This window comes from Carassius carassius, chromosome 27 (assembly GCF_963082965.1).
Source record: "Carassius carassius chromosome 27, fCarCar2.1, whole genome shotgun sequence".
NCBI classification, from domain to species: Eukaryota; Metazoa; Chordata; class Actinopteri; order Cypriniformes; family Cyprinidae; genus Carassius; species Carassius carassius.
Genome location: NC_081781.1, coordinates 16,251,897 through 16,278,228, shown reverse-complemented (window position 1 = coordinate 16,278,228; position 26,332 = coordinate 16,251,897). Strand labels below are relative to the sequence as shown.

The following is a 26,332-nucleotide window of genomic DNA, read 5'->3' as shown; positions in this document are numbered from 1 at the left end:
AGAAGCACAAATACATTTATGAGCGCACAATGATGACCAATAAATACCGTGACTGGGTTTAAAGGCCACATGTGATGTAGTAATCAGATCTCACATAATCCCATACTACATTTAAAGCCTTTGGTAATATGGTATGAATAAAGGACAAACCATCAACAGGCAGTTTAGACACCAGGCAGTTCCTGTAGCATTATTCAGCATTCAATTCACTATTGACGAAGGAATTGTGACTGTTATATTTCTGAGGCTCTTACCCACTAAATACTCCTCAGACTTGTGTAGATTTACTGCTGTGTAGAGGGTGAGTGGTAGTGCTTGATCTGGTTCTAGTTTTAGATCTTTTGTAGCAAAGTAAGCTTGAACTTGAATAAAGTAGACTGGAGCCAGGCCGGTGTTTGCCCACAGCACACCGCTCAAACAGAGGTAAAACAATGTAGAAACACGATTAGTGATTTGTTATTAAAAATTTTACTATGTGCCGGGGAAAAAAACCTGCCAAGTTCAAGTTAACTTAATACAGAAGAAATATAATGATCACCTAAAAACAGAACCGTGTCTGGTTGAAAGGAGAGAAAGACAAAAACAAGGAGGGATTAAGCAAAAAAACTGAAATGCTCAGTAAGACACGAGCAGAGTGTTTTTCATTCATTCACTCAAACATATGAACAAGCCATCTGGTCTTTGTGCAGTCTCTCTGTTCCACTTGTTCTGGGTTATCTAAATACAAAATGAAACCAAGAGTCTGGTTTTCCATCAGAATCCAGAATCGGGCTTGATAAAGAGGGCGGAGAACGCAAAGGCCAGGAAAACGATTCCACCAATGATTGTAACTGTAGAGATAACAACAGGAAGTATCAGCAAATAAATCTGGATATAGGTCAGTGCTTACACAAAACAACAGAACATGCTGTACTGTACTAAATGACTCAGTCTCACCAGTTCTTACGGAGATCTTCTGAGCCACCATCCTTCCGCCGATAACAGCCAGGCCTGTGCACAGACAGTGTCCCAAAGTTCCCCCAACTGCTACTCCAAATGGATCCTGCAGCACAAAACCAGCCAGTTATTCACAGTTAACAACACTCAAGTCATTTGCTAGCTGCTAATATTGAGCTATCGATGAATGAGGGAATATGTATATAATATTAAATATGAATGAAATGTGATGTAATGTAGTTTAATACATTTTTATGAGCTTCAGGAATATTTACAATAGTAATAAGTGACAAAGTATGTTTAATTAAAGTTAATTACTTATAAAATATAATTAAGAATAAAAGTCTGATGGAATTAAGAATAAAATGTATTTAAATTGATTTATAGTATAATACGTGTACATTTAGTCATTTAGCGGATGCTTTTATCCAAAGCGACTTACAAATGAGAACAATGGAAGCAAGCAAAATCATCATAAAAAAAAAAAAGAGCAATGATTTGCAAGTGCTATAACGAACTACTAGAAAATGAATCCCGTCCGAATGCGAATGTCTGTGATTGCCGGTGATATTTTTTTTCACAACACGTTTCCTTGTGTGTTTTGGGTACCGTGAATTATCACAGATGCTCTTACCCCTGCGCATGTTTATTAAAAATAAATAAATAAATTATATATATATATAACAATAATAACAAAGAGCCAAATCATGTAAACTGTTAAGACCGACTATTGTAATATCAGTGTCAGGTAATATTACTTGCGTTCATTCCTGCAATTAATTGCATTATGTTTTAATTACATATGTAACTTTATGAAAATTAAGCATAGGTTTACTACAAAAAAAATCAAAAAAAAAAAAAATCTTTAAACTTAACCGCACATTAACATGGACTCGCTAAACTAGCCATGGTATTTGTGGTAAAACTGGTGATAAAAGTGTGATAAGAATCAATACTCAAACGAAGTTTTAGAAAACTAGTCCTATCTGAAAAGGGCTTTAGACAAGCTGATATGTGAGCAGCTATCATAGAATCATAACCATCATAATATATATATATATGCATTGCAAAATAATTTCATGAGCATTAAGAATATTCAAAATGGTAAAACTTTACAAGAAATTTAAGTAGAAATATATTTTAAAATTATAAATAAAAACAGATCCCATCTATAAAAATAAATGCAAAATACAGTTTAATTGATTTATTATTCTTTAAAATGCTAAAAAGTGGCAAAGTATTTTCAGACAATGTGTAAATTGATTCATTCTAATTACAAATTGAAATATATCATCTATCAGTTTGTTACAAAATGCAAAATATGGTTTCATGAGTGTTTAGAAAATAATGATAAAATGTACATATTTTAGTAGAACATGAATTTTAAATTATTGTAATATGTATCACTCAAACATATGAACAAGCCATCTGCAGTCTTTGCGCAGGCTCTCTCTGTTCCACTGGTTCTGGGTTGTATAAATACAAAATGATTAATACAGCACTGTACAGCATGTTTTTATTTATAAATAAAATTTCTAATCCTCTTTTTTTAAATACAAAACACCATTTCTTGGGCCTTAACGATATTTAAAATGGTAAACCATGAGAAAGTATTTTCAGTAAAAGTTAATTACTTATTAAAATAAATTTTGTATTTAATTTTGTACCCCGTGTACATACCTCTCTTGCAGCCAGCACAATGGTGGCAAGCTGAGAGCGGTCGCCCCACTCTGCGAGGAAGGTGAGGGTGAGTGCCTGAATGAATATCGGTGAAATCACGCTTGGACACCTTCTCTGAGATGATATGGCTGCCGTCATCCCAGCTTCCACATCAGGCGAGCCGTTAGCTAGATTATAGCGCTGACGCTACGAGAGGAGAGGGAGTCAATCAATTAAAGTTAAAATAAGTAATTTAATTTAATAAGATAAAATGCTTAAATTATGTAGGGGGTATTATTTTGCCACATCTGTGAACAAACACACTTGAACTATAAAGCTTTTACCTCTTCATCTTTTTTCTTTATTTCAGCCTGGACCTCCTCCAGCTCCTCTTGCCCTTCATCAGGACTCATCTTCAGTCCCTCCCTCAGCATCCTCACACCAAATATGGCAAACAGTGCTGTCGATATGTAGTAGGTGTAGATCCGTGGGATAATGGTGGTGGCATAACCAAACAGAACTAATGAGAAGAAAAATAGGTCATTCGTGCATTCAGAGGATTTTATAAAAACACATGATAGATAAACATTCGGTTAATGCATTTGATTTTAAGTACATAGAAAGACAAACTCAGTAGCCTGTCAGTAGAACAGTACGGCATGATGATGTTGTTTTAGACAGATGCAAATTTACTACAATATTTGCATGATGAATTATATCCTGTAAATATCTCAAAGGACTTTCATTGACAATGAATGCATCAGAGATGAAAGAGATGAAAGACAAGAACAGGAACCCAGAGAATTAAAACAAGAAACAAAAATAGGAATCAAATGTAGGACATGTAAAAGCTTTGGAAAAATTTACAAGGATAATGACAATTTCAAGCATAAAACATTTAAATAAAACCAAAAATTGTCAAAATAGGTCAAATAACCGCAAATTTAACTTATTAATCTTTCACTCAGTAGGTTAGTTTTTTTAGACCAAATGTTATTTTGTAATTCTTGATTGCTTATTATATTATTGTTTATCTTTAATTGTTAAACTACTCATTATAATTTTACATTTTAATTGAGGTCAAGACCTCTGAGGAGAGACTGGACAATATCCCTCTTTTAAATAGGTGGGCCTTGATTATGTTTAAAACTAACTTCTTTTAATGCTAGGATCATTTTATGTTAGATAATAGTTGTTTATTATTCAAGATTATTCAACATTATTGATGTCTAAAAGTCACGTGACAGCAAAAGGTTTAGATGTTGGTGAAAAGTGGAAGATGAGATATGATGTGAAGCAAATCAGCCTACCTCTGAACATGATTTAAAAAGTAAAGGTGCATTTGACCAACATACCTGACAGACACGTCATGAGTCCCAGAGCCAACATGGCGCCTGTCAAAACAGTGAGGCGATTGTAGCGCATCGCCATGATGGCTGCGATGAAGAACGTCTTGTCTCCCAGTTCAGAGACAATGATGACTGAGAGGGCTGCCACAAAGGCATGAATAAAGCCCAGGTTTCCCTTATTGAGTTCATCGACACTCACTGCCGGGCCGGGTGCATGACCGGTGGTTGCCTTCTGCAGCTGGACAAAAATGATGGTTCAGAGGTCGGATCAATTAGTAGTAACAATTATCCAATTTTTACAAGCAACACATTTATTCAAAATATGAAGCAATATAAATATTAAGAGATACAGTTCTACATTTTAATATCAGAATTTATGTGTTTTATCTATAAAGCAAGGATTAAAGCAAGGAAAATATGGGGGTACAAAACAGAGCAGTTCTTGAGATTTTGTCAACTTCTGTAGTAGTACGAGATCTTATTCAAACAGTTTGAAGAAATATATTGTAGAGTTGGACACAGAAATGTGAAGAATTTAACAAGAATGTTATGAATGTTCAACTTTCCATCATTTTCTCAAATGCTATAAATTCACCAAATCCAATTTCAAATATTATAATTTCTCAAATCCTTTAAATGCAATCCACCAAGTAAACGTTTCAAACTTTTACTATTTTTATTCTATACATGTGTGCTGTGAATGAATGTCATTATGAGACTACTTTAACTTAGTTTGGTAGTTTTCAACCTTTTTGACTCCAAGGCCCCCCCAATTATCAGAGATAACACTTGGCAGACCCTCCTAAACTTATATATACCTCTGTTAAAATAAAACAAATACTTTTAAGATATGATGTCAATTAGGATATTATAACTGTTATTATAACTAAATATAAATAACTTCTAGACTTACTGGGTCCCCTTGGAAGTCTGCTTGAGGCCCTGGTTGAGATCAACTTACCAATATTAAACTACAAAAACACTTAACTCAAGTGCATCGATCTGTAGTACGTTTTTAATTTGATCTGCACTCAGGCCCTCAAATCAAAGCTTCATTTCAATGTCACGATGTGTCTCTGACCAACAAAATGTCTTAATTCATCCCGCACTTCATGTTTTGAAGGGTGGACAAACACCTAACATAAAAATATAATACCAAAATATAAAAATGTATCTCCTGAATGATCCCTGACTGTCAAAACTAACTTACATTCAGCCTAATCAGTGGACACATCTATTAGACACTAATCAAATTAGTTTCCCTTCAGTGCTGCTAGCATAATCACCCGGCTAACGTTACTTTCAGCACAAATCCTCTTTGACACATTTATAGTTTTAACAGACATTCTTACGTATATATGTTATCTAGCAAAGATGATAAATGTTTCATACGAACCTCCGCTGGCTTCACCTCGTGAATGACTCGATTCTCTTCTTGAGTTGCTGTAACTCCGGCTGAAAACAACCAGACGTTCAGTAGAACGAGGAAGCATAAGGACCTGCCACCGCCACGCCGCTCGCCGGCCCGAAGAGGCATCTTAAGGGCTGGCTAACACGGCTGTTGTTGTTATAATACTTTGCAAATTAAGCTAATAAAACCGCTAATTTATACACATGAATGTATCGTCGCTACTATCAGGCTAGCCCACCGTGGTCATCTTCGCGGTGAGAGAGACCGATACCAAGGCAAAGACAAAACTATCAGTTGAAAACTAACCACGATTGGTCAGCTGGGAGACACGTGTACAGTAGAGACATACGTCACTGAAACTGAGGTAGACTATTGGTTGAAACGTCAGCTCCAACGACGCATGAAGAACGCCTACAAGGTAACGTTAGGTAGAGTTGCAACGCAAAAGGGAAATGAAATTAGAGGCCTACTCTGCGTTCCATTCGGAAAGGCTCATGCCTATGCCCTAATCCCTTCAAAGGGTTTACCCTCCGGAGTGAGAGCTTCGAATGTTTAAAGGGTGTAGGGGACCAAACAACTGTTTCTTCAAGTGCCCTTTTGCGTCATCATCCCGTGCCCACACGGTGGTGCCGTCATCATACAAAGAAACTGCGCAAAGGATCATGGGGGCCCGAAGTGTCCGTCAGTTGCACCCTTCGACATCCTTATTCCGAAGCGCCCTTTGAAGTGTCCAGTTTTGAGCACTTCGGTTTGGAACGACCATGATTGTTTTCACTCCGAAGTAGGGTTTCCAATTTTTATTTGAGCAAAAATGAAAAACAACAACAAAAACATATCTATAAACTAAACCAAATCATTCTAATATGCTGATTTATTATTAGTGTAGGAAACAGTTGTGCTGCTTAATATTTTTTTGGGACCTTTGAATTTTTTCAGGATTCTTTGATAAATAAAAAGTTAAAAAGAATAGTATTTATTCAAAATAAAAATGCTGTGTTAAATATACAAAAGTTTGGCGTCAGTACATTTCCTTTTTTTAAAGAAACTTTTAGAATACTTTCATTCAGCAAGGACTAAGATGTTAAATGGATAAAAAGTGATGTTAGAAAATATTTATATTTTGAATAAATTATTTTATTTTATTTATGGAACACAGGTTCCAAAAAATATTAAGCAGCACAAGTTTCAACAATGATAATAAATCAGCATATTAGAATGGTTTCTAAAGGATCATGTGACAATGAAGACTAGAGCAATGATGCTGGAAATTCAGTGCATCACAGAAACATATTATATTTTAAAGTATAATAAGATAGGAAACCAATATAATAAATTGCAATATTTGTATTAGATATTATTATTAATATCTGTATTCTTAATAAAATAAATGCAGCCTTGATGAGCATAAGAGACTCCATAAAAAAAAAAAACACATTACAAATCTACTATATATATTACATACAAATGATTGTCCCTTTGTGCAAGTGCACAAAAATGTAAAACAAACCTGTCATCAATTGATCAGTAGCCGGAAACAGGCAGAAAATAAGTAATTCAGTTGATTCTCTTTTTAACAAGACGAAGAGAAGCTAGGTAAGTTAATATGTGGTAAAAGCCACTTCCTTTTTGAGTCATTTGCTGACATCTCACAGTAACTGAGTCTCTAAGCAAGCAGCTGCTGTTAATCACCATCTGAGGTCAGTCTGTGTCAGGGCAAAGGTCCTTTTCGGTCCAGTCATGTATTTCTCTCCTTGTCCTGTTCCTTACACATTAAACATACATGATCAAAGTCTCAGCTGTTCCCATTTAAAAGACAGACATTAAGGATATGTATGCTTTTGTTTAGTTAATACTTTATTAATATGATTCTTATTCCCATATAAAAGAGCTTATTACATAAAAATCACAGGACAAAAGGAATAAAAGCTTTGCGTTGAGTTGGATAAGTCTCAAACTTGCTCCTGTAGTAATCATGACAGAGCTGTGCCGCCAGTGCCTGGTTACAGAGTACATACAGTACCACCAGCCACCAGGTCAGAGAACTGCAGCCACAACAAACACTCATGGCAACATAAATCAGAAGCTCAGCCAGGTAATGCGGACAAGAGACCAGCTCAAACCAGCCCCCACAAGGCATCTTGTGGGCTAGAGTCTCTACTTTACCTGGATTGGATAGAGGGAACAAAGATTTAATATATAAAAAAAAGTTTTGTTTTAAAAGTACCATTATAAGAATATTTTATAATATATATATATATATATATATATATATATATATATATATATATATATATATATATATATATATATATATATATATATATATATATATATACATACACACACACATACATACATACATACATATATACATATATATACAGTACAGACCAAAAGTTTGGAAACATTACTATTTTTAATGTTTTTGAAAGAAGTTTCTTCTGCTCATCAAGCCTGCATTTATTTGATCAAAAATACAGAAAAAACAGTAATATTGTGAAATATTATTACAACTTAAAATAATAGTTTTCTATTTGAATATACTTTAAAAAAAAATAATTTATTCCTGTGATGCAAAGCTGAATTTTCAGCATCATTACTCTAGCCTTCAGTGTCACATGTAACATCCAGTCTATCACATGATCATTTAGAAATCATTCTAATATTCTGATTTATTATGAGTGTTGGAAACAGTTCTGCTGTCTAATATATTTGATGAATAAAAGGTTAAAAAGAACTGCATTTATTCAAAATAAATAAAAAATTCTAATAATATATATTCTAATAATATATTTTCTTTACTATCACTTTTTATCAATTTAACACATCCTTGCTGAATAAAAGTATTGATTTTATTTTTTAAAAAAAAGAAAGAAAGAAAAAAAAAATTACTGACCCCAAATTACTGACCAGTAGTGTATATTGTTATATACAAAATATTTATATTTTAAAAGCATAGCTTCTTTTTTTTTTTTTACTTTTTATTCATCAAAGTATCCTAAAAAAGTATCACATGTTCTGAAAAAATATTAAGCAGCAGAACTGTTTCCAACTTTGATAATGAATCATCATATTAAGTCGTGAAAGTCATGGCCTGGTGGTTAGAGAATCGGGCTCACAATCGAAGGGTTGTGGGTTCGAGTCCCGGGCCGGCAGGAATTGTGGGTGGGGGGAGCGCATGTACAGTTCTCTCACCACCCTCAATACCACGACTGAGGTGCCCTTGAGCAAGGCACCGAACCCCCAACTGCTCCCTGGGCGCTGCAGCATAAAAAAATGGCTGCCCACTGCTCCGGGTGTGTGTTCACAGTGTGTGTGTGCACTTCGGATGGGTTAAATGCAGAGCACAAATTCTGAGTATGGGTCACCATACTTGGCCGAATGTCACTTCACTTCACTTCATATAAGAATGATTTCTAAAGGATCATGTGATAATGATCCTAAAAATTCAGCTTTGCATCACAGAAATAAATTATAATTTAAAGTATAATAATTTGAAAAACAATTATTTTAAATTGTAATAATATATCACAATATTACTGTTTTTTCTGTATTTTTGATGAAATAAATGCAGGTTTGCTGTTGCTCAAGTTACAGGTCTCATACTCCTGTTGCTGCCAGCCTGTGGCTGCAACACAAAACTGCTGAACGAACAACACCTGAAGCGAACACGAGTGATGAGCGAGCGACGACGACATGCTATGTCGAAGGAAGAGGCTCGATATTTGTGTGTTATAGTTAGCAGCGGTCTGTTATCAAGAAATAAAATAATGTGTGCGTAAAAATAATTTGTCCACACGCCGCTCAAAAAATACAAAATAAAAAAAAATTCCTGAGCGCAAGTCCAACGTCTAGGCAGGCTTTTTGTGTTAAATTATATTTCCTGTTGCTGCGCAGGCTCTTTTATTGTATATGACAGCTTATGTCCCGATGACCGGTCTTTGCATTACGATTAAAAGCAGTATCAATAAAGTAAAAAATTGTGATCAGGTTAATCATTTGTGAATGTGTCTCCTAAATCAGAATTTGAAAACCAGACACATTTAACATTTGCGTACAACAAAAATCATTCAACAAGTGTATTTTGTCAGGTAATTATGACATTTAACCAATGTTTGAGATATGTGAAACACTTTTTTTACTGAAATGTTTATCAGTAATAATGTGTTATTTTAAAAAAAAACACTAAAAATATTTGACTAAAACTAGACTAAAATTAAAAGACTTTTAGTCGACTAAGATACCTTGAGTTTTCTTTTGACTAAAACTAGACTAAAATGACGAGACTTTTAGTCGACTAAAACTTGACTGACAAAAAAAGATATGTGAATGACTAAATATGACTAAAACTAACAAGGACATTTGGCACAAGACTAAGACTAAGTCTAAATTAAAAATAGGTGACGAAATTAACACTAATACATACATACATACATACACGTATATATATATATATATATAGTTTAATTAGTTTAAACCCCAGTGACTTTCTACCTGAGCTGTCAGTCCTCATTTTGGCCAACATTGAGAGGGACCGGTTCTGGAGGAGTGATGCCCAGATGAAAAGAAGAGTCCCAATTACATGATGCCATGCGAGTTGATTAACAAGAGACCCTGGTATTGCAGAGACAAATACACAGATAGTTAGTAAAATTCAGGAAAATGTCCAGCTACATTTGGGCTAATAAATACTGAAAAATTTTTGGTCAAGTTAACATGAATTAGATTTTGAGTTATCAATGTGGAGGTGCATTTTAGTCAAAAAAACAATGTGACAAAATGAAAGGATCTGAACTAGGAAACTGTACTAACCCGATTGTGGCAAAGAGGAATTTATACATAGGACCGTTAGTCCAAGTAGGATATAGTAACCCAAACCAAATGCATACTGGACTACATGGATCACACCATTAGAAAATATGCTGACAAACAGGCACTCCAATAGCCGTCTAAGAGAGTGGACCCATAGTAGCACTTGTAAAAGCAGAATGGAGAGATGTAACTCTGTAAAGCACACATAAGTAAGCATGTGAATTATTCTTTGCAGCATGGTAAATGGAAAGTACATTGCAACAAATTAAAACAGGAAAATATTACAGATGTATTTAAAAATGCAGGATCTCCATTACATTGTGTATATACAGAGCTTTTCAGAATTTTTTTCTGATTTGTTTACTATAGTTTCAAGGTTTTACTATAGTAACACACTGGTTTCCATTGTTTAAAAAAGAAGGATGAAGTGGAGAAGAAGAATAAAACATTCTTTGTAATTTGAAGTACCGTTCCAAGCAGCTCTTGATCTGCCAGTCAAACACCAAAGCGCGTTTATTAACCAATCAGGGAGAGCCTGATTCATGACGACAGAACACAAGGAGAATAGTAGGAGGAGCCCATTCCACATGACAGACACCGCATAGAAATGATAGAAACACCTAAAAACAACATCAGAGAACATGTTTCCTGTATTATCGCATTGACAAACTCAGACCATGATATCTGGGGAATATACAGAGCCACATAAAACTATATTTTATCCCGAATCACCTCTTTGATATGTCAAAGACGAGCTGCCAGTTTGAGCGCTTGATGTGTTCTTTAGTTTTTCCATATCGGATTAAATCCTGAAACACGTGCTCGAGCCTGTGAGGCAGTTTCAATGAAAACTTAAAGAGACAAAAGGCTACTAGAAAACACAGCGCTAACAAAAACCATATAATATTAACTATTGCTATAGAATCGGGCATCGCAGCAACAGCACCATCATACTGCGGTCCGCTTGTGTACAGATACCAAAGGAAACAAATACCCGATATTTAAGGTTCCACTCATTCAGGGATTTTCTCCATGGTCAGGTAATATGTAACATGATAAAACCCACAAAGAAACATTTCTGCGTGTCATATACTTTTCAAAATCTACAGCTCTTAGTATCTATGAATGTGAATGTTTAATTAAAACGACCTTTCGCTTATTTATTCATCACTGTAGATCATACAAACGTGAAGAAACAGCTAAGTTATCACAACGCCACTGATAGCAACAATATCATATGGTAGCAAACCATTTGTTTTTTTTAATGTTCATTCAAACTGTCATTGTAGACATCTTTAAAATGTAGCTTCAAACCCACCATTTGCAGATCTTCCTAAAAACACAAGAGGGCAGCAGGCAAAATATAATATGTCAGTAGCTACGCTGACAGAAAATTAATTCATTGAACTGGTTTGAGGACATTTTGGCTCTTTGTTATAGTATGTACACATATCTGTAGGAGAGAGTGGGGTAAAGTAGTTCTGCACTCAAGGATTTTTTAATATCTACTTTTTATTTACACACTTGAGGTGTCAAACTATTGTATAAAAGCAAAATCACACCCCTAGCCGTGCAATATGTACAGTACATCAACACGTATGTGATTACCTGCTGTACTTGGCCTGTGGCCTTTTGGATTAAAAATTGTTTTTGGAGTTAATATTTCACTCATTATCTTTTACTATTACAGGGATTCTGATTTATAACAGGAAGTAACACAATAATCAGACTAGACTGTGTGCATTTATCTGTTTGCATGTACAGTTTGTCTGCCAAATGTAAGGAAGCCTCATTCCCCACTTAAATAATAAAAGAGTGTGTGAAAGAGTGTAAACCAAAGCCTCTAAAGTATTTGACTCCAGGATGCCTCATAGAAAAGGCAGGTTTCCTATCTGAGGATGTGTGCAGTGTTTCCTGCCCCCTCCCGACTCTTCCTCACTGTCCCCAGTGCTGGACCCTCATTAGGCTCCCTTCTGACACTCTTATTGTCACTCTTCTCCTCTTTCCATCCTTTTATCCCACTGCTCATCCATCGACATTGCTTCTCCACCCATTTCTCAATGGCCTCCTTGCATCTTCCACTTTTTGCCTTCCCCAAACACACACACTAACCCAATTTCTCAAAATACCTTGTAATTATTTTTCACTGTTCTCTCGCACTGTGAATACGTGGAAATTAATCTATCCATCTGCCCATTCATTCGTCAAACTGCTTGTCATATGTATGATCATGGGATCATTTGTAATTATTAAAAATAAATAACACGATAATTTTTGCTGCATATGTTTATTTTTTTAATTATTTTGAGATATAAAGTCAAAATGACATTTATTCACTCTGAGGTGTAAATGGGCTTCATTAAAGATGCACTACTAAAGACTAAGTTTATTTCAAAGGCTGATTGAACTATATAATGTAGAAAAACTTTTAGGTAAATTTAGAATAAGCAACTAATCATTTTAAATATTTAGGACATACAATGCCAAGTTTTAGGGTGAGGATAGATGGCAAGCTATTGATCATGCTTGAACTTGGTAACTGGTTCTCAGTTACCAAGTTACATTTAATCAGTTAATGATTAAATGCATGTTCTAAATTTTTTTTTTAAAACAATTCCACCTTGATACTATGGCTATCACAGCTAGACTTGTCTTAATTGTCATCTAATGTTTCCATAGTTAAATGAATTTCTGAAATGTAAATATTGTAATACTGTATTTAACACCAGAAAGTCTGAGTATGCTATTATAAAGCTATAAAAGCTAAGAATTGGACCTTATTGTTGCATATATTTCTGAGCATGCACATTAAAGAAGCATTGTGGCTGGGGGAATACCCATTTTGTGTGTTTGGTCAAAACAGAATTATGAGGATCTGTGCATTTCATCGTCATCTAGAATTAAATATCAATTTAGAGTTTTTGATGCTATTTATTTTGTATTTGTTTGTTTGAAGTCACCATTAGTATGATTAATGTTCATTTTGGTTAGGTGTATACAGTTATTTAAAAGTATTCATCAGCTACCAGCTGTTATATAGTTGAGTTTAGTGCATGGACTTCAGATCCACACTGTTGTGGAAACTTGTAAAGTTAAAGTAGTTTATTCAACCCTCTATTTAAAATTTAACAAATACTTGTTGAAGAAGTTAGCTGACTTTAACTTAATATATTGATTGATAGTGAACAATCAGGTTTTGATCTTTGATCTCAGATTTCATGTTCTACAAATCATATCTTGTTTATTCATCACAGATAGTACTATATTCTGGTCTCAGTAGTGTACAGTATAATATCTGGGGATCTCATGTACACTCATTCTTCTACTGCAGATTTTCTCTTTACTCTCTTCACTATTTTCTGTCCCTTATTTTATCTATAGGCCTATTTATATCAATAAAATGTGGAAAGAAACCCTATCCACAGCATATGCATAAAATGTGTTAAAACAGTTTCTCCAAATTCTCTTAAATGGCTTTCTTTTAAGGTCGATTGTTTATATGACCTTTCAGAAAGCTGCCTTTTCAAACCCATAAGTGAATATAAACATGGCAGGTATAATTGTGCATTTATATGTTTCGAAGTGGTACTGCGGTTAGATTGTGTTGATCATATTGCTTTCCCACTCTATTGTCTACTGGACTGTAGTTCTTTTTCCATGGCTCTCCATGTGTTTTCTTTCCAATACCCAGCGCTGGTGACAGAGCAGGAACTGGCACACCTTGGCCTGGCCCACTGGGATGTGTCAGGCAATAGAGTATTCAATTATTAAATCATGCTTAAAAATAACAAAAAACGAGAGAGAGAAAAAAAGTAATATTTTTCAATTACACAGAGTCAGGTCAGAATTTGAAATCTAAAAGGAGATTTTGAATTGTTTTGAAGTTAAAGTGTGTACTTCCGTGTCTTTTATGTCACCAAATGACATTAGTTTGATTATTTCAAATTTATGTAAATTTTAATGTATTTTCATGTAGTACATCCAAATTACATTCATCCTATGCATAAGCAAGTTTCAAACCAAATGTAGCATCTACTGTACATGTGATTTCAAACACACTTCTGTGTCTACAATTTCAAACTACTGTAAAAATGGCTTACTTATAGCTTTCTTGTGAAACTGTGATAGAAGAAAGTATTTTAATATTGAAGAAATGTATCTATCAATCTATCCAGAGCTTTGCGTCTTGCCATATTACATGAGCTTATGGTAGCATAATAAATTACCAACACAAAGAGGACACTTTGAGGGCTTTTCCATGCCCGCTGTTAGCATGAGTCCAAAAAATAGGAAGTGCTTTCTTTTTCCTGATCCCCTGCTCAGAGGGGGAAGTGTTTTAGGTGCTACGACTCCCAGCAGAAATGATCAGGACAGGAAACATGTGGTGGTTGGAGACTCAAACTCTAACCCTTTCGATCTTTTTTTTTTAAGACCCATAATGCATCAGTTCACATGTAAACTTACTTCAAAGTATAAGGCAAACATGGGCCAAAAATGTCTCTCGTCTTCTAAGACTTGATTAATTTCACACAAAACCAAGTCAGTTTTGTGATGTATGAAATATTAAAGATGTAAATCTGTACCTATTTATCAGATTACTTAAAGGGTTTCTCCACCCCAAAATGAAAATTTGGTAATTTATCACTTACCCCCATGTCGTTCCAAACCCGTAAAAGCTTTGTTCGTCTTTGGAACACAATTTAAGATATTTTGGATGAAAACCGGGAGGCTTGTGACTTTGACTGCCAAGTAAATTGCACTGTCAAGGTCCAGAAAAGAATGAAAGACATTGTCAGAAAAGTCCACCTGCCATCAGTGTTTCAACCGTAACGTTACGAAGTAACAAGAATACTGTTTGTAAGCGAAGAAAACAAAAATAATGACTTTATTTAACGATTTGTGACCTCTGTGTCTCATCACCGTAATACAATTATAGAGAACATCCGCTGAATTCAAGCAACTTACGCTCTTCTGTGACACAGACACAGAAAAGTGTAATCTGCTTGCGTTCAGCGGATGTTCTCCGTAATGGCACTATGGTGATGCAGAGGGAAACAGAGGAGACGAATTGTTAAATAAAGTCATTATTTTAATTTTCTTCTCATACAAAAAGTATTCTCGTCACTTCATAAAGTTACTGTTGGACCACTATGGTCCATGGCAGATGGACTATTCTGACAATGTCTTTCATACTTTTCTGTACCTTGACAGTGTAATTTACTTGGCAGTCAATGGCAGAGTCACAAGCCTGCCCTGTGCTTTGTTTGCTTCCTGTGTCATACGGCTTACTGGTATGTTATACAAAATATACACCCTCCCTTTCCCAGTTTTATCCTTTGGATCCACCCATATCCCACCGGCAGCTTCTCTGGGACATTCTATCTCAGCTTGCTGGAAAAACAAGGGAGGTTACCACTACACCGCCAACCTCCTTACCTCCAGAGAGGGGGGAAATACTATTAGTGACTGAAACGTGACCACCCAGATTGTTTACAGACAATAGGATAGTCAAAGTGTCTTCCTCTGCAAAATGAATCTGCTAGAGGTCATAATTTAGCATTTCTCTCAGTAAGTTACGTTAAGAGACGTCCAAATAGTTGTAAAGACAGTTTTGTACATTTAGAAATGTAATTTATTCTAATTGACCTGAGAAAACAACAACAACAACAACAACTCAAGAACTATCTCAAGAAGTGCTATTCAGATTCAAGTATCAGTTTATATTCTTTCTGTTTGGCTGATATCTGTGAAAACATCCTTTTTAAAGGCATTTAAAGCAATTTATATCGTTTGTCTGGCAACCAAAAATGCCATTGGTCCCTATAATTTGAAAAGACTATTAAAAGACTTATTTGCGAACGTTCTAAAATGCTCTCGTGCTGATGGCAATTACGTTTTGGCAAGTTGACGGCAAAATTTGTATGAACTAATATGATCTTTCGTTTTTTACAATTTGTTTATGCCCCACTGAGTGTCTTATAGGTTTTATAAAACTGTACGAATTCATACAAAAACTAATAAATAAAATAATTATTTTTTTAATTATAAGATAGGGTTGCAGATTAGGCTATATTTAACGCAAAAACGCAAAAATAATATTTATTATTAAAAATAATAATTATTATTGTAGTTTTTAAGTGATCAACAAGGTTAATAAACATGGTTAGACGATCCTTCTGCCAAACCAAAGTTCAAGCTAAGAAAGTTCACTATGTTTTGGCTAATTGAGATTTGAATTCGGACTCCATAAGCATAACTAACTTTTACGATTGATGAATTGATCTAAGTAGCCTAAGAAAAAAAGCATTCTATTTTCATATCACTTTACACTTTCAGTAGCCTACCACATTTGTAAATAAAACATTTCATTCTCTATAAAAAAAATAAAAAAATCACAGTACTTTTAAGATGCAACCCAACTTTCTTCAGACTTTTTTTGCGAGGGTTTGAACCTTAATTATGGGGTCACCATGCCCCCGTAACCCACCATGATTTTCACCCTGCATGCTTGTTTAGTGGAAATAGTGCATTTTGTTACATTTTCAATTATTGGCTAAATTAGGTTCCTATCGTGATCGATCTCAGATGTGACTGTTCTGTTTATTCCCGGAGGTCTATATTCTCCAGACCCTTGACCTCTAGAGTGTGCAGACATTTAATGAACAGTAATGTCTTTGATTAGTAAGTGTGTTGCGCTCCTCCCATGTCTTCCTCTCCATCAGCGCACTTCAGTCACGCGTCCGTCAGTGAGCGCGCAACAGGTCTCTCTCAGTATCAAACTCAGATCTGTCCCTTACATAGTCTGTTCTTCATCCGTCTCTGCAAGGTTAAGGATTTTAAAGAGCACAACTGTGTCGTATTATCGTAATGAGGAGTTAAGGAGCTTCTGAATTTTGGTTTCATGTCTGGACGGTCCAGCGTTACTGTCGGACGATGGCAAAGACATCTCATGTGCTTTCTCTCGTCGAAGTCCTCTTTACCATCAACTTGGTTATAGGTATGACATAAGCGTTTCTAAATATACAAAACACACTCTGATATTAAATATACAAATGCTCACATCATCATTCGCCTACTTTTCTCACCATATTAGGCAACCTATTGTTAATAGGTATTGTAATTGATCTTAATAGATTATGGGTTATAAAAGCCCTATTAAAATATGTTCTTGCGAAAACTGTACACCTGTTATTTGAAACAACTTATTGTTTTTCTCGTTTTTTAAGTGATGCTAACAGTGCTACTGCATCTTGTTTAGACACTGTTTGCCCCTTATCTTCCAGGCCAGCCCGTAACACCCCTTCTTCCCCTTGGTTATCTGATGTTTTACGCGAACACCGTTCTAAGCTTAGAGCTACTGAAAGCGTATGGCGCAAATCCAAAAATACTACTGAACTTAATGTGTATCAGTCACTCCTTCCTTCTCTGCTAATGTCTGCACTGCTAAAATGACATACTACCATAACAAAATTAACTATTCGTCTAACTCTCGCATGCTTTTTAAAACATTTTGCTCACTTCTTTGTCCTCCTCCTCCCCCTCCTGCTTCATCTCTAATAGCTGATGACTTTGCCACGTTTTTTATTAATACAATTTAACACATTAGTGCACAATTTTCCACACCACAATCAGTCAAACATACATTCATTTACATCCTTCTCTTCACTCTCTGAGGCAGAAGTCTCAAAATTCAAAACGTCTGCTAAATGAATAATTAAATGTAATATATATAGGCTGTTTTTAATGTTTTTTTTGGATGCAAACAAATTACAGATTAATTTAAATGGAAACCGTTTAAAAATAAATAAATAGGATAAAATAGTATTATGATCTTTCTTTTTTTATATATAAAAAGTAGGATATTTATATGTGTTGTAATTTTTATATTGTTCGCAGCAATCCTTGCACAAACAACATTTGTATAGATTGCTATTGCCTGTCAGTTATGTTCTTTTTTGTTGTTGTTACTTTATCTTGCATTTATGTAATTTTTAGTATAGCATTGCTTTATTGTTGTGCCTTTTTCTTATGTTGTTTTCTGTGTTCTGTGTAAATATTGATTGTAGTTGAAGTCAGGTTCGTCATCATGTAGTTTTACATATTTTAATCAATATTATTGTCATATCATTTAATAGTAGCATGTAATTGTTAGGATGTTGTATTATTTAATGAAATACAGCTAAATATTGTTGATGTGTTGTTGCTTTTTAAAGCTTTAGCAACCAAAGATTAATTTTTTTTCAACTAAATTAAAAAACGTGAATTTACAAATTAATAAGATTAAGAGTTCCTTCAGTATAAAATAGCAAGATGAATTTATTGTTTGATTTTGAATTTCATCACAGTATTTATAATGCTGTATGTAATTAACAACTGCATTAATCAATGGAACCTTTTTCCTTGCTCCAATTCACCACTGCTAACATTGAACTTATTCAAATTAAATGTATAGTTTCAAGACTTCAAAAGGAATCGAGTGAGAGATGTTTGCTTTTAGAATAGTTAAAAATAAACCTATTCTTTCTTGCCCTTATCTTGTAATTCCCTCACTTCGTTCTTATTCATCAGATACAATCAAGCCTTCACCACCATTGTTGTTTCAAATGCTTCAGTGCCTGGCAGTTTAAATGTTAAAACAAACACTTGAATAAGTTAAGTCTCCATGGAGTGCATGTGTTTTAGCATGATTGTGCGTGCCCTTACGAGTGTGTGTGTTCCCAGAGCTAGTTCCTCTGGAGCAGGAATCCCACCTCAGGCTTTGGAGCACGGGGGCCTTTAGCCTGGCCCCGGCCCATCTGCCCAGGCTTCCTGTTTTGACACATCCATGCCTCCGTGCGGCTCTTGCAGTTCCAGTGGAAAAATATCCCAGGGTCCCACATTACGCTGCTCCATTCCAAAATGCACTGTGCTATACTCTACATGTCTGCATCCCTTACATCCAATGTAAAACCAGGCCAGGCGATGGACAGGCATTCTAGGTCCCACCACTCCAGTTGACTGTGAATTCATGCCCATGCTGTAGTTTGAGCGGCAGAGCAGCGCAGTCTTTCTTTTAACTGCACATACCTTTTTCTAAGATAAATTGTGGTTTGTTGATCACACAGTAGATTTAACCTGATGGTTGACACACAGTCTCTTTATGTATGTTGCCAATGTACTTAAGATAAAAGAGAAAAGGGAGCTGCTTTCAGATGAAGTTGAAGATAAAGTAAAGTTTAGGACTGAACTAATTTATTCTGGGCTTAATGTTAACCATATTAGGGAGATCCTCTAGGCGCAAGTTGCACTTTTTAAGTTTATTTAGTTTTGAGGTTCTTGTAATATATTACAGCCATATTCACAGTGGTTTATTATGCTGAGGATGGTGGTCCTACTGTCTAGTGTTTAGTTTTAATGTGAAATATTGTGATATTTTGTCTGGATTCCAATTTGCAATGGATGTTTTGTGTCTTTGTTGGTTTAAGTTGGTTTAATTCAACAAGATAAAAAGGAGGAATCCGGTATCATTTGTTTCTTTACTTTATTATTTTATAAGATTATATTTTTTCCAAAAACAAACAGAAAATAGTAACATTTTATTTTAAAGTGACAATTAGACTAGTTATAATAAATGTACTTAATACAGTAATGACAGTTAATTGTGCATAATTAATATATGCATAACTAAGCAACTAACCCTAAACCTAACTGTAACCTTAGTAAGCAAAAAAAATAAAATAAAAAAAAAAACGAGATCAACCAGACAAGTTATTTGCAGCTGTGATAAATATCACATATATAAAATTGATCTAAAGGCAGAATAAGTGTTGATATAAAGTCCTCATTAAAATAATTTAGTGAGCGTTTATGTAAATATCAGTCGCTTTCCATAATTAAAACCTTCTGGTGTGTTTTTTCTTTCAGCGATAGAGCTCAGGTTTGTGCCTGATCCTCCAACCTTAAACATCACTGAGAAAACTCTCAAAATCAATGCTTCAGAAACACTGGAGATCACATGCAGGTAAGCTTCGCTTCTGGAGAAGAGCAATTCTGTTTTCATTCCTTTTCATTCTGAAGCTACTTTTCCCCACAAAGGTGCAGTTTTTGTTAGCTATTCATTTTTCATGGTAAAAACAGAAGCTAAACAATGTCATTTTTGCTTGAACATTGTCTTTTCAACCTGTTACACAGGGGACGTCAGATCCTGGAGTGGTCTACACCTCACAACCGAACCCGCTCTGAAACCCGGCTCACCACAACAGACTGTAGTGGCAATGGACTGTTCTGTAGCACTTTAATGCTCTCAAAAGCAGTAGCCAATGAGACTGGACTATATCGCTGCTTCTATAAAAACCTGCCTGTAGAGGATGGAAAGACTTCTGTATCTGTGTATGTCTTCATACAAGGTATGATTTTCATGTGTCATATTTTAACGTTTAAATGTTTTTAACAAATAGATAGACACATTTTTCATAACTTTCGGACCCGGTCTTCAACTCTCTTTCAGAGAAAGTGGGAGCGAGACAGTTGGAATGTTACAAAAATGTGTTCATCGCATACTTCCTCTGTTATCCTTCAGGATAACCTCATGACGTCTTTAAACTTTATAACCTCTTCATTCTGGTGGAACCACCACATTTTACTTCCCTTTTCAACCAAAATAGCTATAAACTTCTGCCTTGTCCAGACAGACAAAATATAGGAAATGGGATTTTGTTTGGAAAACTTACTTCATTCCATACCTATGAAACCTAAAATATACAATACATACTTATGTTTTTAGATTACCGTACGCCATTTGTCCGAATTGCTCAAGATTATGATGTGGTGTTCATTCGTGAGGGAGAACAGGTGGTCATTCCCTGCCTGGTATCTGTGGAGAATCTAGATGTCACACTGTACACAGTGAGTGTTTATACACACACATTTTCTCCTACCCTACCTTGCTAACCTGCAAATGTTACCTCCTATTTCTAAGGAGCTATTTCTGTTTAATCTAAGTGTAAATTTTCATTGGCATCATTTTTATGTCTTAAGAATAGTTCAGTGATGTTAAATAATATTTTTGATCAAAATAAAACCAGTTAATTTTGCTGTTGTTATGGTTTGTGCAAAACTTGTAGTGAGTGTTCAGTAAATTACACAACCATTCAAAAGTTAAGTTCTTTTTTTTATTGTTTTTGAAAGTCTCAGTATAAGGCTGTATTTATTTGAACAAAAATACAGCAAAACTGAAATATTGTGAAATAATATTACAATTTTAATAACCAATTTTCTATGTGAATATACTTTAAAATAGAATTTATACCTTTGATGCAAAGCTGCATTTTCAGTAACCATTACTCCGGTCTTCAGTGTTACATGATCCTTCAGAAATCATTCTAATATGTTGATTTGCTGCTCAAGAAACTTTACTTATCATTTTTAAAGATGATTTTCATCATGCTGCTTAACATTGTGTGGAAAATGTTTTACAGGATACTTTGATGAATAGAAAGTTCAAAAGAACAGCATTTAGAGAAATCTTTTGAAACATTGTAAATACCTTTCATTATTTGATCAATTGAATTCATCCTTACTTAATAAAAGTATTAAGGCCCGTTCACACCAAGGACGATAACTATAAAGATAATGATAAAGATAGTTCTACAAATAGTTTTCAATATTGAGTGAGTTCACACCACAATGATAAATGATAAAGGCACAGAGAAAAAATATAGTTGTAATCACTTGCAGAACGATTTTTTTCAGCTGATGAATGACACAAACATTGACACCCAATCAGAATCAATCCTGCTGTAACAACCTCGATAATTTAAATCAGTAGATGCATATGCGCTTATAATAAACAATAAACGCTTGTGTAGATGCTTATATCTTTATAGTTATCATTCTTGGTGTGAACGGGGCCTTAGTATCTTTCAAAAAATTCTAATGGAACTGTATATGCCTTATCTGTTGACTACTGTACCAATCCATAATAAACATCACAGATGCGACTTTAAAATATTATACTAATATTTTCAAGTTTATTTGTCAAGATCCCTGTGTTGTTTTGTGATTCGCTGCTGGTAATGTGATGGGAACAATGTGTTTATGGTGTTTGTCTTCAACAGAAGTATCCAGTAAAAGAGCTGGCCACTGATGGGAAAGAGGTTATCTGGGATAGCAAGAGGGGCTTCATCCTGCCTAGTCATGTGGTCAGCTATGCTGGGGTGGTCTACTGCCAAACCACTATACGAAATGAGACCTATCAGTCATCACCCTACATTGTGGCTGTCGTAGGTAAGCAAAAAAAGACAAAATGTTCATTTGCATGAAGTTTTGTGATTAAGAAATGTGACCCTGGTGCACAAAAACAGTCATAAAATCTAGATTTATACATCATTTGAAAGCTGAATAAATAAGCTTTCCTTTGATGTATGGTTTGTATGGTTCTACAGTATTTGCCCGAGATATAACTATTTGAAAATCTGGAATCCAAGAGTGCAAAAAAAATTCAAAATATTGAGAAAATCACCTTTAAAGTTGTCCAGTTGAAGTCTCAATATATTTACAGAAGTAAATTTACAAATATCTTCATGGAACATGATCTTTACTTAATATCCTAATGATTTTTGGTTTAAAAGAAAAATCTATAATTTTGCCCTACACAGTGTATTTTTGGCTATTGCTAGAAATATACCCCAGTGACTTAAGACTGGTTTTGTGGTCCAGGTTCACAGATATGATATGACCATGGTTTGTGCATCTGACTTTTTGCAAGCCTGTCAGAAATGATAAAACTGTTTTTGAGGAGGCAAGATTGTATTTGTTTAGACTGTAGAGCAGTCTGGTGTAAGATCAGCTGCCCTGGTCTCAAGAGAACAATGCTCCACCCGGCACGTCCCTTACTCCCCTTCCCTCTTCCGCAGGATACAAGATCTATGACCTCATCCTGAGTCCAGCTCATGAGAGGCTAACAGTAGGGGGGAGGCTAATGCTAAACTGCACCGCTCACACCGAACTCAATGTGGGAATCGACTTTCAGTGGACCTTCCCTCATGAGAAGGTCGGTAACTTATAGTTTAATATAAGTTAACCTCAGTCTTCAGCATTTGTGATATAATCTTGATCGCCACAGAAAAAAAACTGGTCTAACTCCTGGAGGTTTTTTTTTTTTTTTACTTGTCTCCTTCCTGTTCTCTACATAAGTTCGCAATGTCCGGTGATGATAAACAGCCAGAAACAGTCTAAACAAAAGCTGTGTGTTACGTCTTTATTTGATAGCAGGTGTGTGACTGCTTGCCTCTGTTGATGTATGAACCATAAATGGTGACAAATAACTAGAACTTCACCTATATAAATATTTTTACAATTTAAAATACCTGTTTTCATATATTTTACCATTATATAATTTATTCCTGTAGTGGCAAAACTGAATTTTCGGCAGCCATTACTCCAATCTTCAGTGTCACACGACCCTTCAGAAAAGATTTTATGCTGATTTGCAGCTTAAGAAACACTTATTATTAGTAGTACATATATACCGTACATATATATATATATATATATATATATATATATATAGAGAGAGAGAGAGAGAGAGAGAGAGAGAGAAAGAAAGAGAATTCTAAATTTCTAAATTGTGATATTTTCTATTAGTTTGGTAACTTACATAATGGGTCTTCAACTAGTCTTTTCTGACATTTGTGTTTTACTTGAGACACTTCAATCATAATCTCAGTTTGATATGTTTCATATTTTTATAATTCGATTTGATTCAGCCTAGTCCAGCTCAGTTTTGTTGCAATTCCATTAATAACATCATGCATATTTTAAACCGTTTCTCTCCTCCTGCAGAGAGGCGTCAACAGCTCAATGCCAAGGACACGCTATGAGACCAGGTCCTTCAAGAAGAAGCTGTGGAACTCCTTAGAACTGTCCAATACTCTCATTGTAGAAAATGTAACTGTAAATGACACAGGAGAGTACATCTGCACAGCCTCTAGTGGTCAGATGCAGAAGATTGCCCGAGCAGCCCTCATAGTCTATGGTATGTGTTTTTAGATAGTTCACCCAATGAAAATTCTGTCATTAATTACTCACCCTCATGTCGTTCCAAACCCATAAGACCTTCATTCATCATCAGAATACAAATTAAGATATTTTTGATGAAATCCACGAGCTTTCTGACCCTGCATAGACAGCGAGAGAACTACCACAGTCAAGACACAAAAACTTACTTATGACATCTTTAAAATGTGACATCAATGGTTCAACTGTAATCTTATGAAGATGTTACAAAATGCTTTTTGTGGGCAAAGAAAACAAAAATAATGGCTCTATTCAACCACTTCTTCTCTTCCGGGTCAGTCCCACGTCATTCACTAGAGTACCACGACGAGAAAAAGAAAATAAATAAAGTCGTTATTTATATTTTTTCTTTGTGATTTTTTCATTTTTGGGCGAACTATCCCTTTAAACAAAAGGGATTTCAATGTACTCTATCATTGAAAGCATATATATTTCACACACCTAAATCAGTTATATGCTGCTGACATATATAGCATAAATACCTTTTTTTTTGCAATAGAAATAATACAATAAAACATAAAACAATGTTTCAATACATTATGCTAACATATTGATATTTCAGAGAAACCATTTATAGCACTCAATGATCAGATGTTGCAGACTGTAGAGGCAACTGCTGGCCAGGAAGAGGCAAAAATCCTGGTTAAATATTATGCTTATCCAGAGCCCTCTGTCAAGTGGTAAGTGATTATTATATTATATTATATTATATTATATTATATTATATTATATTATATTATATTATATTATATTATATTATATTATATTATATTATATTATATTATATTATATTATATTACCTTTTAATACTTAAAAATACTTATTAAGTATTAAGTACCTTTAAAGAATAGATTAGGATTTTGTGTAAGTCAGACTGAACTTTTCACTCTTGTCCATCCAGGTTTAAGAATGATCAGCTGATAGTGTGGAAGGATGAGTACAGAATGAAGCCCAGCAGGGGATCTCTTACGATATATGGGGTTACAGAGAAGGATACTGGGAATTACACTGTTGTCATGACAAATAAGATTACCAAGGAGGAGCAGAGAAGAACATTTCAGCTGTTGGTTAATGGTAGTAAATCTCTTCTCTTCTCTTCTCTTCTCTTCTCTTCTCTTCTCTTCTCTTCTCTTCTCTTCTCTTCTGTATTAGTCTGTTAACTTGTGTGTTTATATGTACAGTTCACCCTAAGATCTTTGAGAAGGAAGTGCCATTGGATCGAGATGTCCACATGTACGGCAGTAGCCCTACACTCAGATGCACAGCTAGCGGAGGATCCATCCCTGTCACAATACAGTGGCAGTGGATGCCCAGAGAGGACTGCCCAGACAGATTTCAGTAAGTCTTACTGTATATAACACGACTTGATGCAATGTTCTTGTTTTGCTTCAAATGTAACCCGTGTAATACAGCCAAGAATGTAGATTGTTAAAAATAGAAACTTAATTTCAGATAAATGTGTCATTAATGTAGTATCATCAAGAAAATGTATTAAACATATTTATAAGTATAACTCAGTAATCCTGATTTAATAAGGTTAGGAAAGTGAAAGTTATTTGAAGATTGATTGCACATGCCACATTTTACAGTTTATACACACATGTATTATTTGTGTTAGTCATTTACCAACATATTATTTTTGCTTAAGTTCTCTTTAATCATATTGTACTATATTATGAGAAAAAAATCAAATATCTTGTGTGTGACATAGTGTACATACACCAGTATACCCAAACATCTGGAAGAAATGTAATGCAAATGCTAAAACATGTATATTACAGTAAAAACAGAATTTCGTCTTGACCTCACAAACAGCTTGCTACTAGGAGGCAACGGAAAAAAATAAAAGAATATCATTAGGCCTCGTTTGCTGACAAAATAAGAATGGAATAAGAATGTTTGCATGTCCTTGTTTGCTCAGTGCTTTGGCATTTTTATTCCAAGAGAAGATGTGTCAGAACTGTGCAAGCATATTTGTTCCTGGTGTTTAAGTGTCCCACAGTGCAATTCATTAGCATGTTGTGCTCTAAATGGGCATTCATCCTGAAACGACTGTTGTGATTGGGCAGCCAGCATGACTGCCTTGGTTAGAGAGATCTGCTTTACTAAG

The 26,332-nt window shown here is 34.9% G+C and overlaps 3 protein-coding genes across 4 annotated transcripts in view; 1 reads left to right on the top strand and 2 right to left on the bottom strand.

Moving 5' to 3' along the window:
- Window positions 1-653: 653 nt before the first annotated feature.
- Window positions 654-6,013, bottom strand: LOC132106885 (transmembrane protein 165-like). Its single transcript, XM_059512964.1, has 6 exons — window positions 5,341-6,013; window positions 3,951-4,176; window positions 2,940-3,115; window positions 2,617-2,802; window positions 937-1,042; window positions 654-830 (listed from the first exon to the last, which is right to left on the bottom strand). Exons 1-6 carry the CDS (start codon window positions 5,479-5,481, stop codon window positions 754-756), a joined length of 912 nt encoding a protein of 303 aa, XP_059368947.1. The 5' UTR covers window positions 5,482-6,013; the 3' UTR covers window positions 654-753.
- A 1,178-nt stretch (window positions 6,014-7,191) lies between these two features.
- On the bottom strand, window positions 7,192-11,152 carry srd5a3 (steroid 5 alpha-reductase 3). The gene is made up of 5 exons (XM_059512963.1): window positions 10,900-11,152; window positions 10,636-10,787; window positions 10,168-10,359; window positions 9,850-9,969; window positions 7,192-7,518 (listed from the first exon to the last, which is right to left on the bottom strand). Exons 1-5 carry the CDS (start codon window positions 11,097-11,099, stop codon window positions 7,259-7,261), a joined length of 924 nt encoding a protein of 307 aa, XP_059368946.1. The 5' UTR covers window positions 11,100-11,152; the 3' UTR covers window positions 7,192-7,258.
- A 5,754-nt stretch (window positions 11,153-16,906) lies between these two features.
- kdr (kinase insert domain receptor (a type III receptor tyrosine kinase)) overlaps window positions 16,907-26,332 on the top strand; it is a 167,583-nt gene continuing 158,157 nt past the window's right edge. For both annotated transcript variants that reach the window (XM_059512958.1, XM_059512957.1), the window contains exons 1-10: window positions 16,907-17,164; window positions 20,071-20,167; window positions 20,338-20,552; window positions 20,930-21,051; window positions 22,263-22,431; window positions 23,061-23,197; window positions 23,989-24,181; window positions 24,785-24,902; window positions 25,124-25,296; window positions 25,404-25,560. In XM_059512958.1, coding sequence (XP_059368941.1) covers window positions 17,101-17,164; window positions 20,071-20,167; window positions 20,338-20,552; window positions 20,930-21,051; window positions 22,263-22,431; window positions 23,061-23,197; window positions 23,989-24,181; window positions 24,785-24,902; window positions 25,124-25,296; window positions 25,404-25,560 — 1,445 coding nt within the window. In that variant the 5' untranslated portion in view covers window positions 16,907-17,100. The remainder of the gene's footprint in view (window positions 17,165-20,070; window positions 20,168-20,337; window positions 20,553-20,929; window positions 21,052-22,262; window positions 22,432-23,060; window positions 23,198-23,988; window positions 24,182-24,784; window positions 24,903-25,123; window positions 25,297-25,403; window positions 25,561-26,332) is intronic.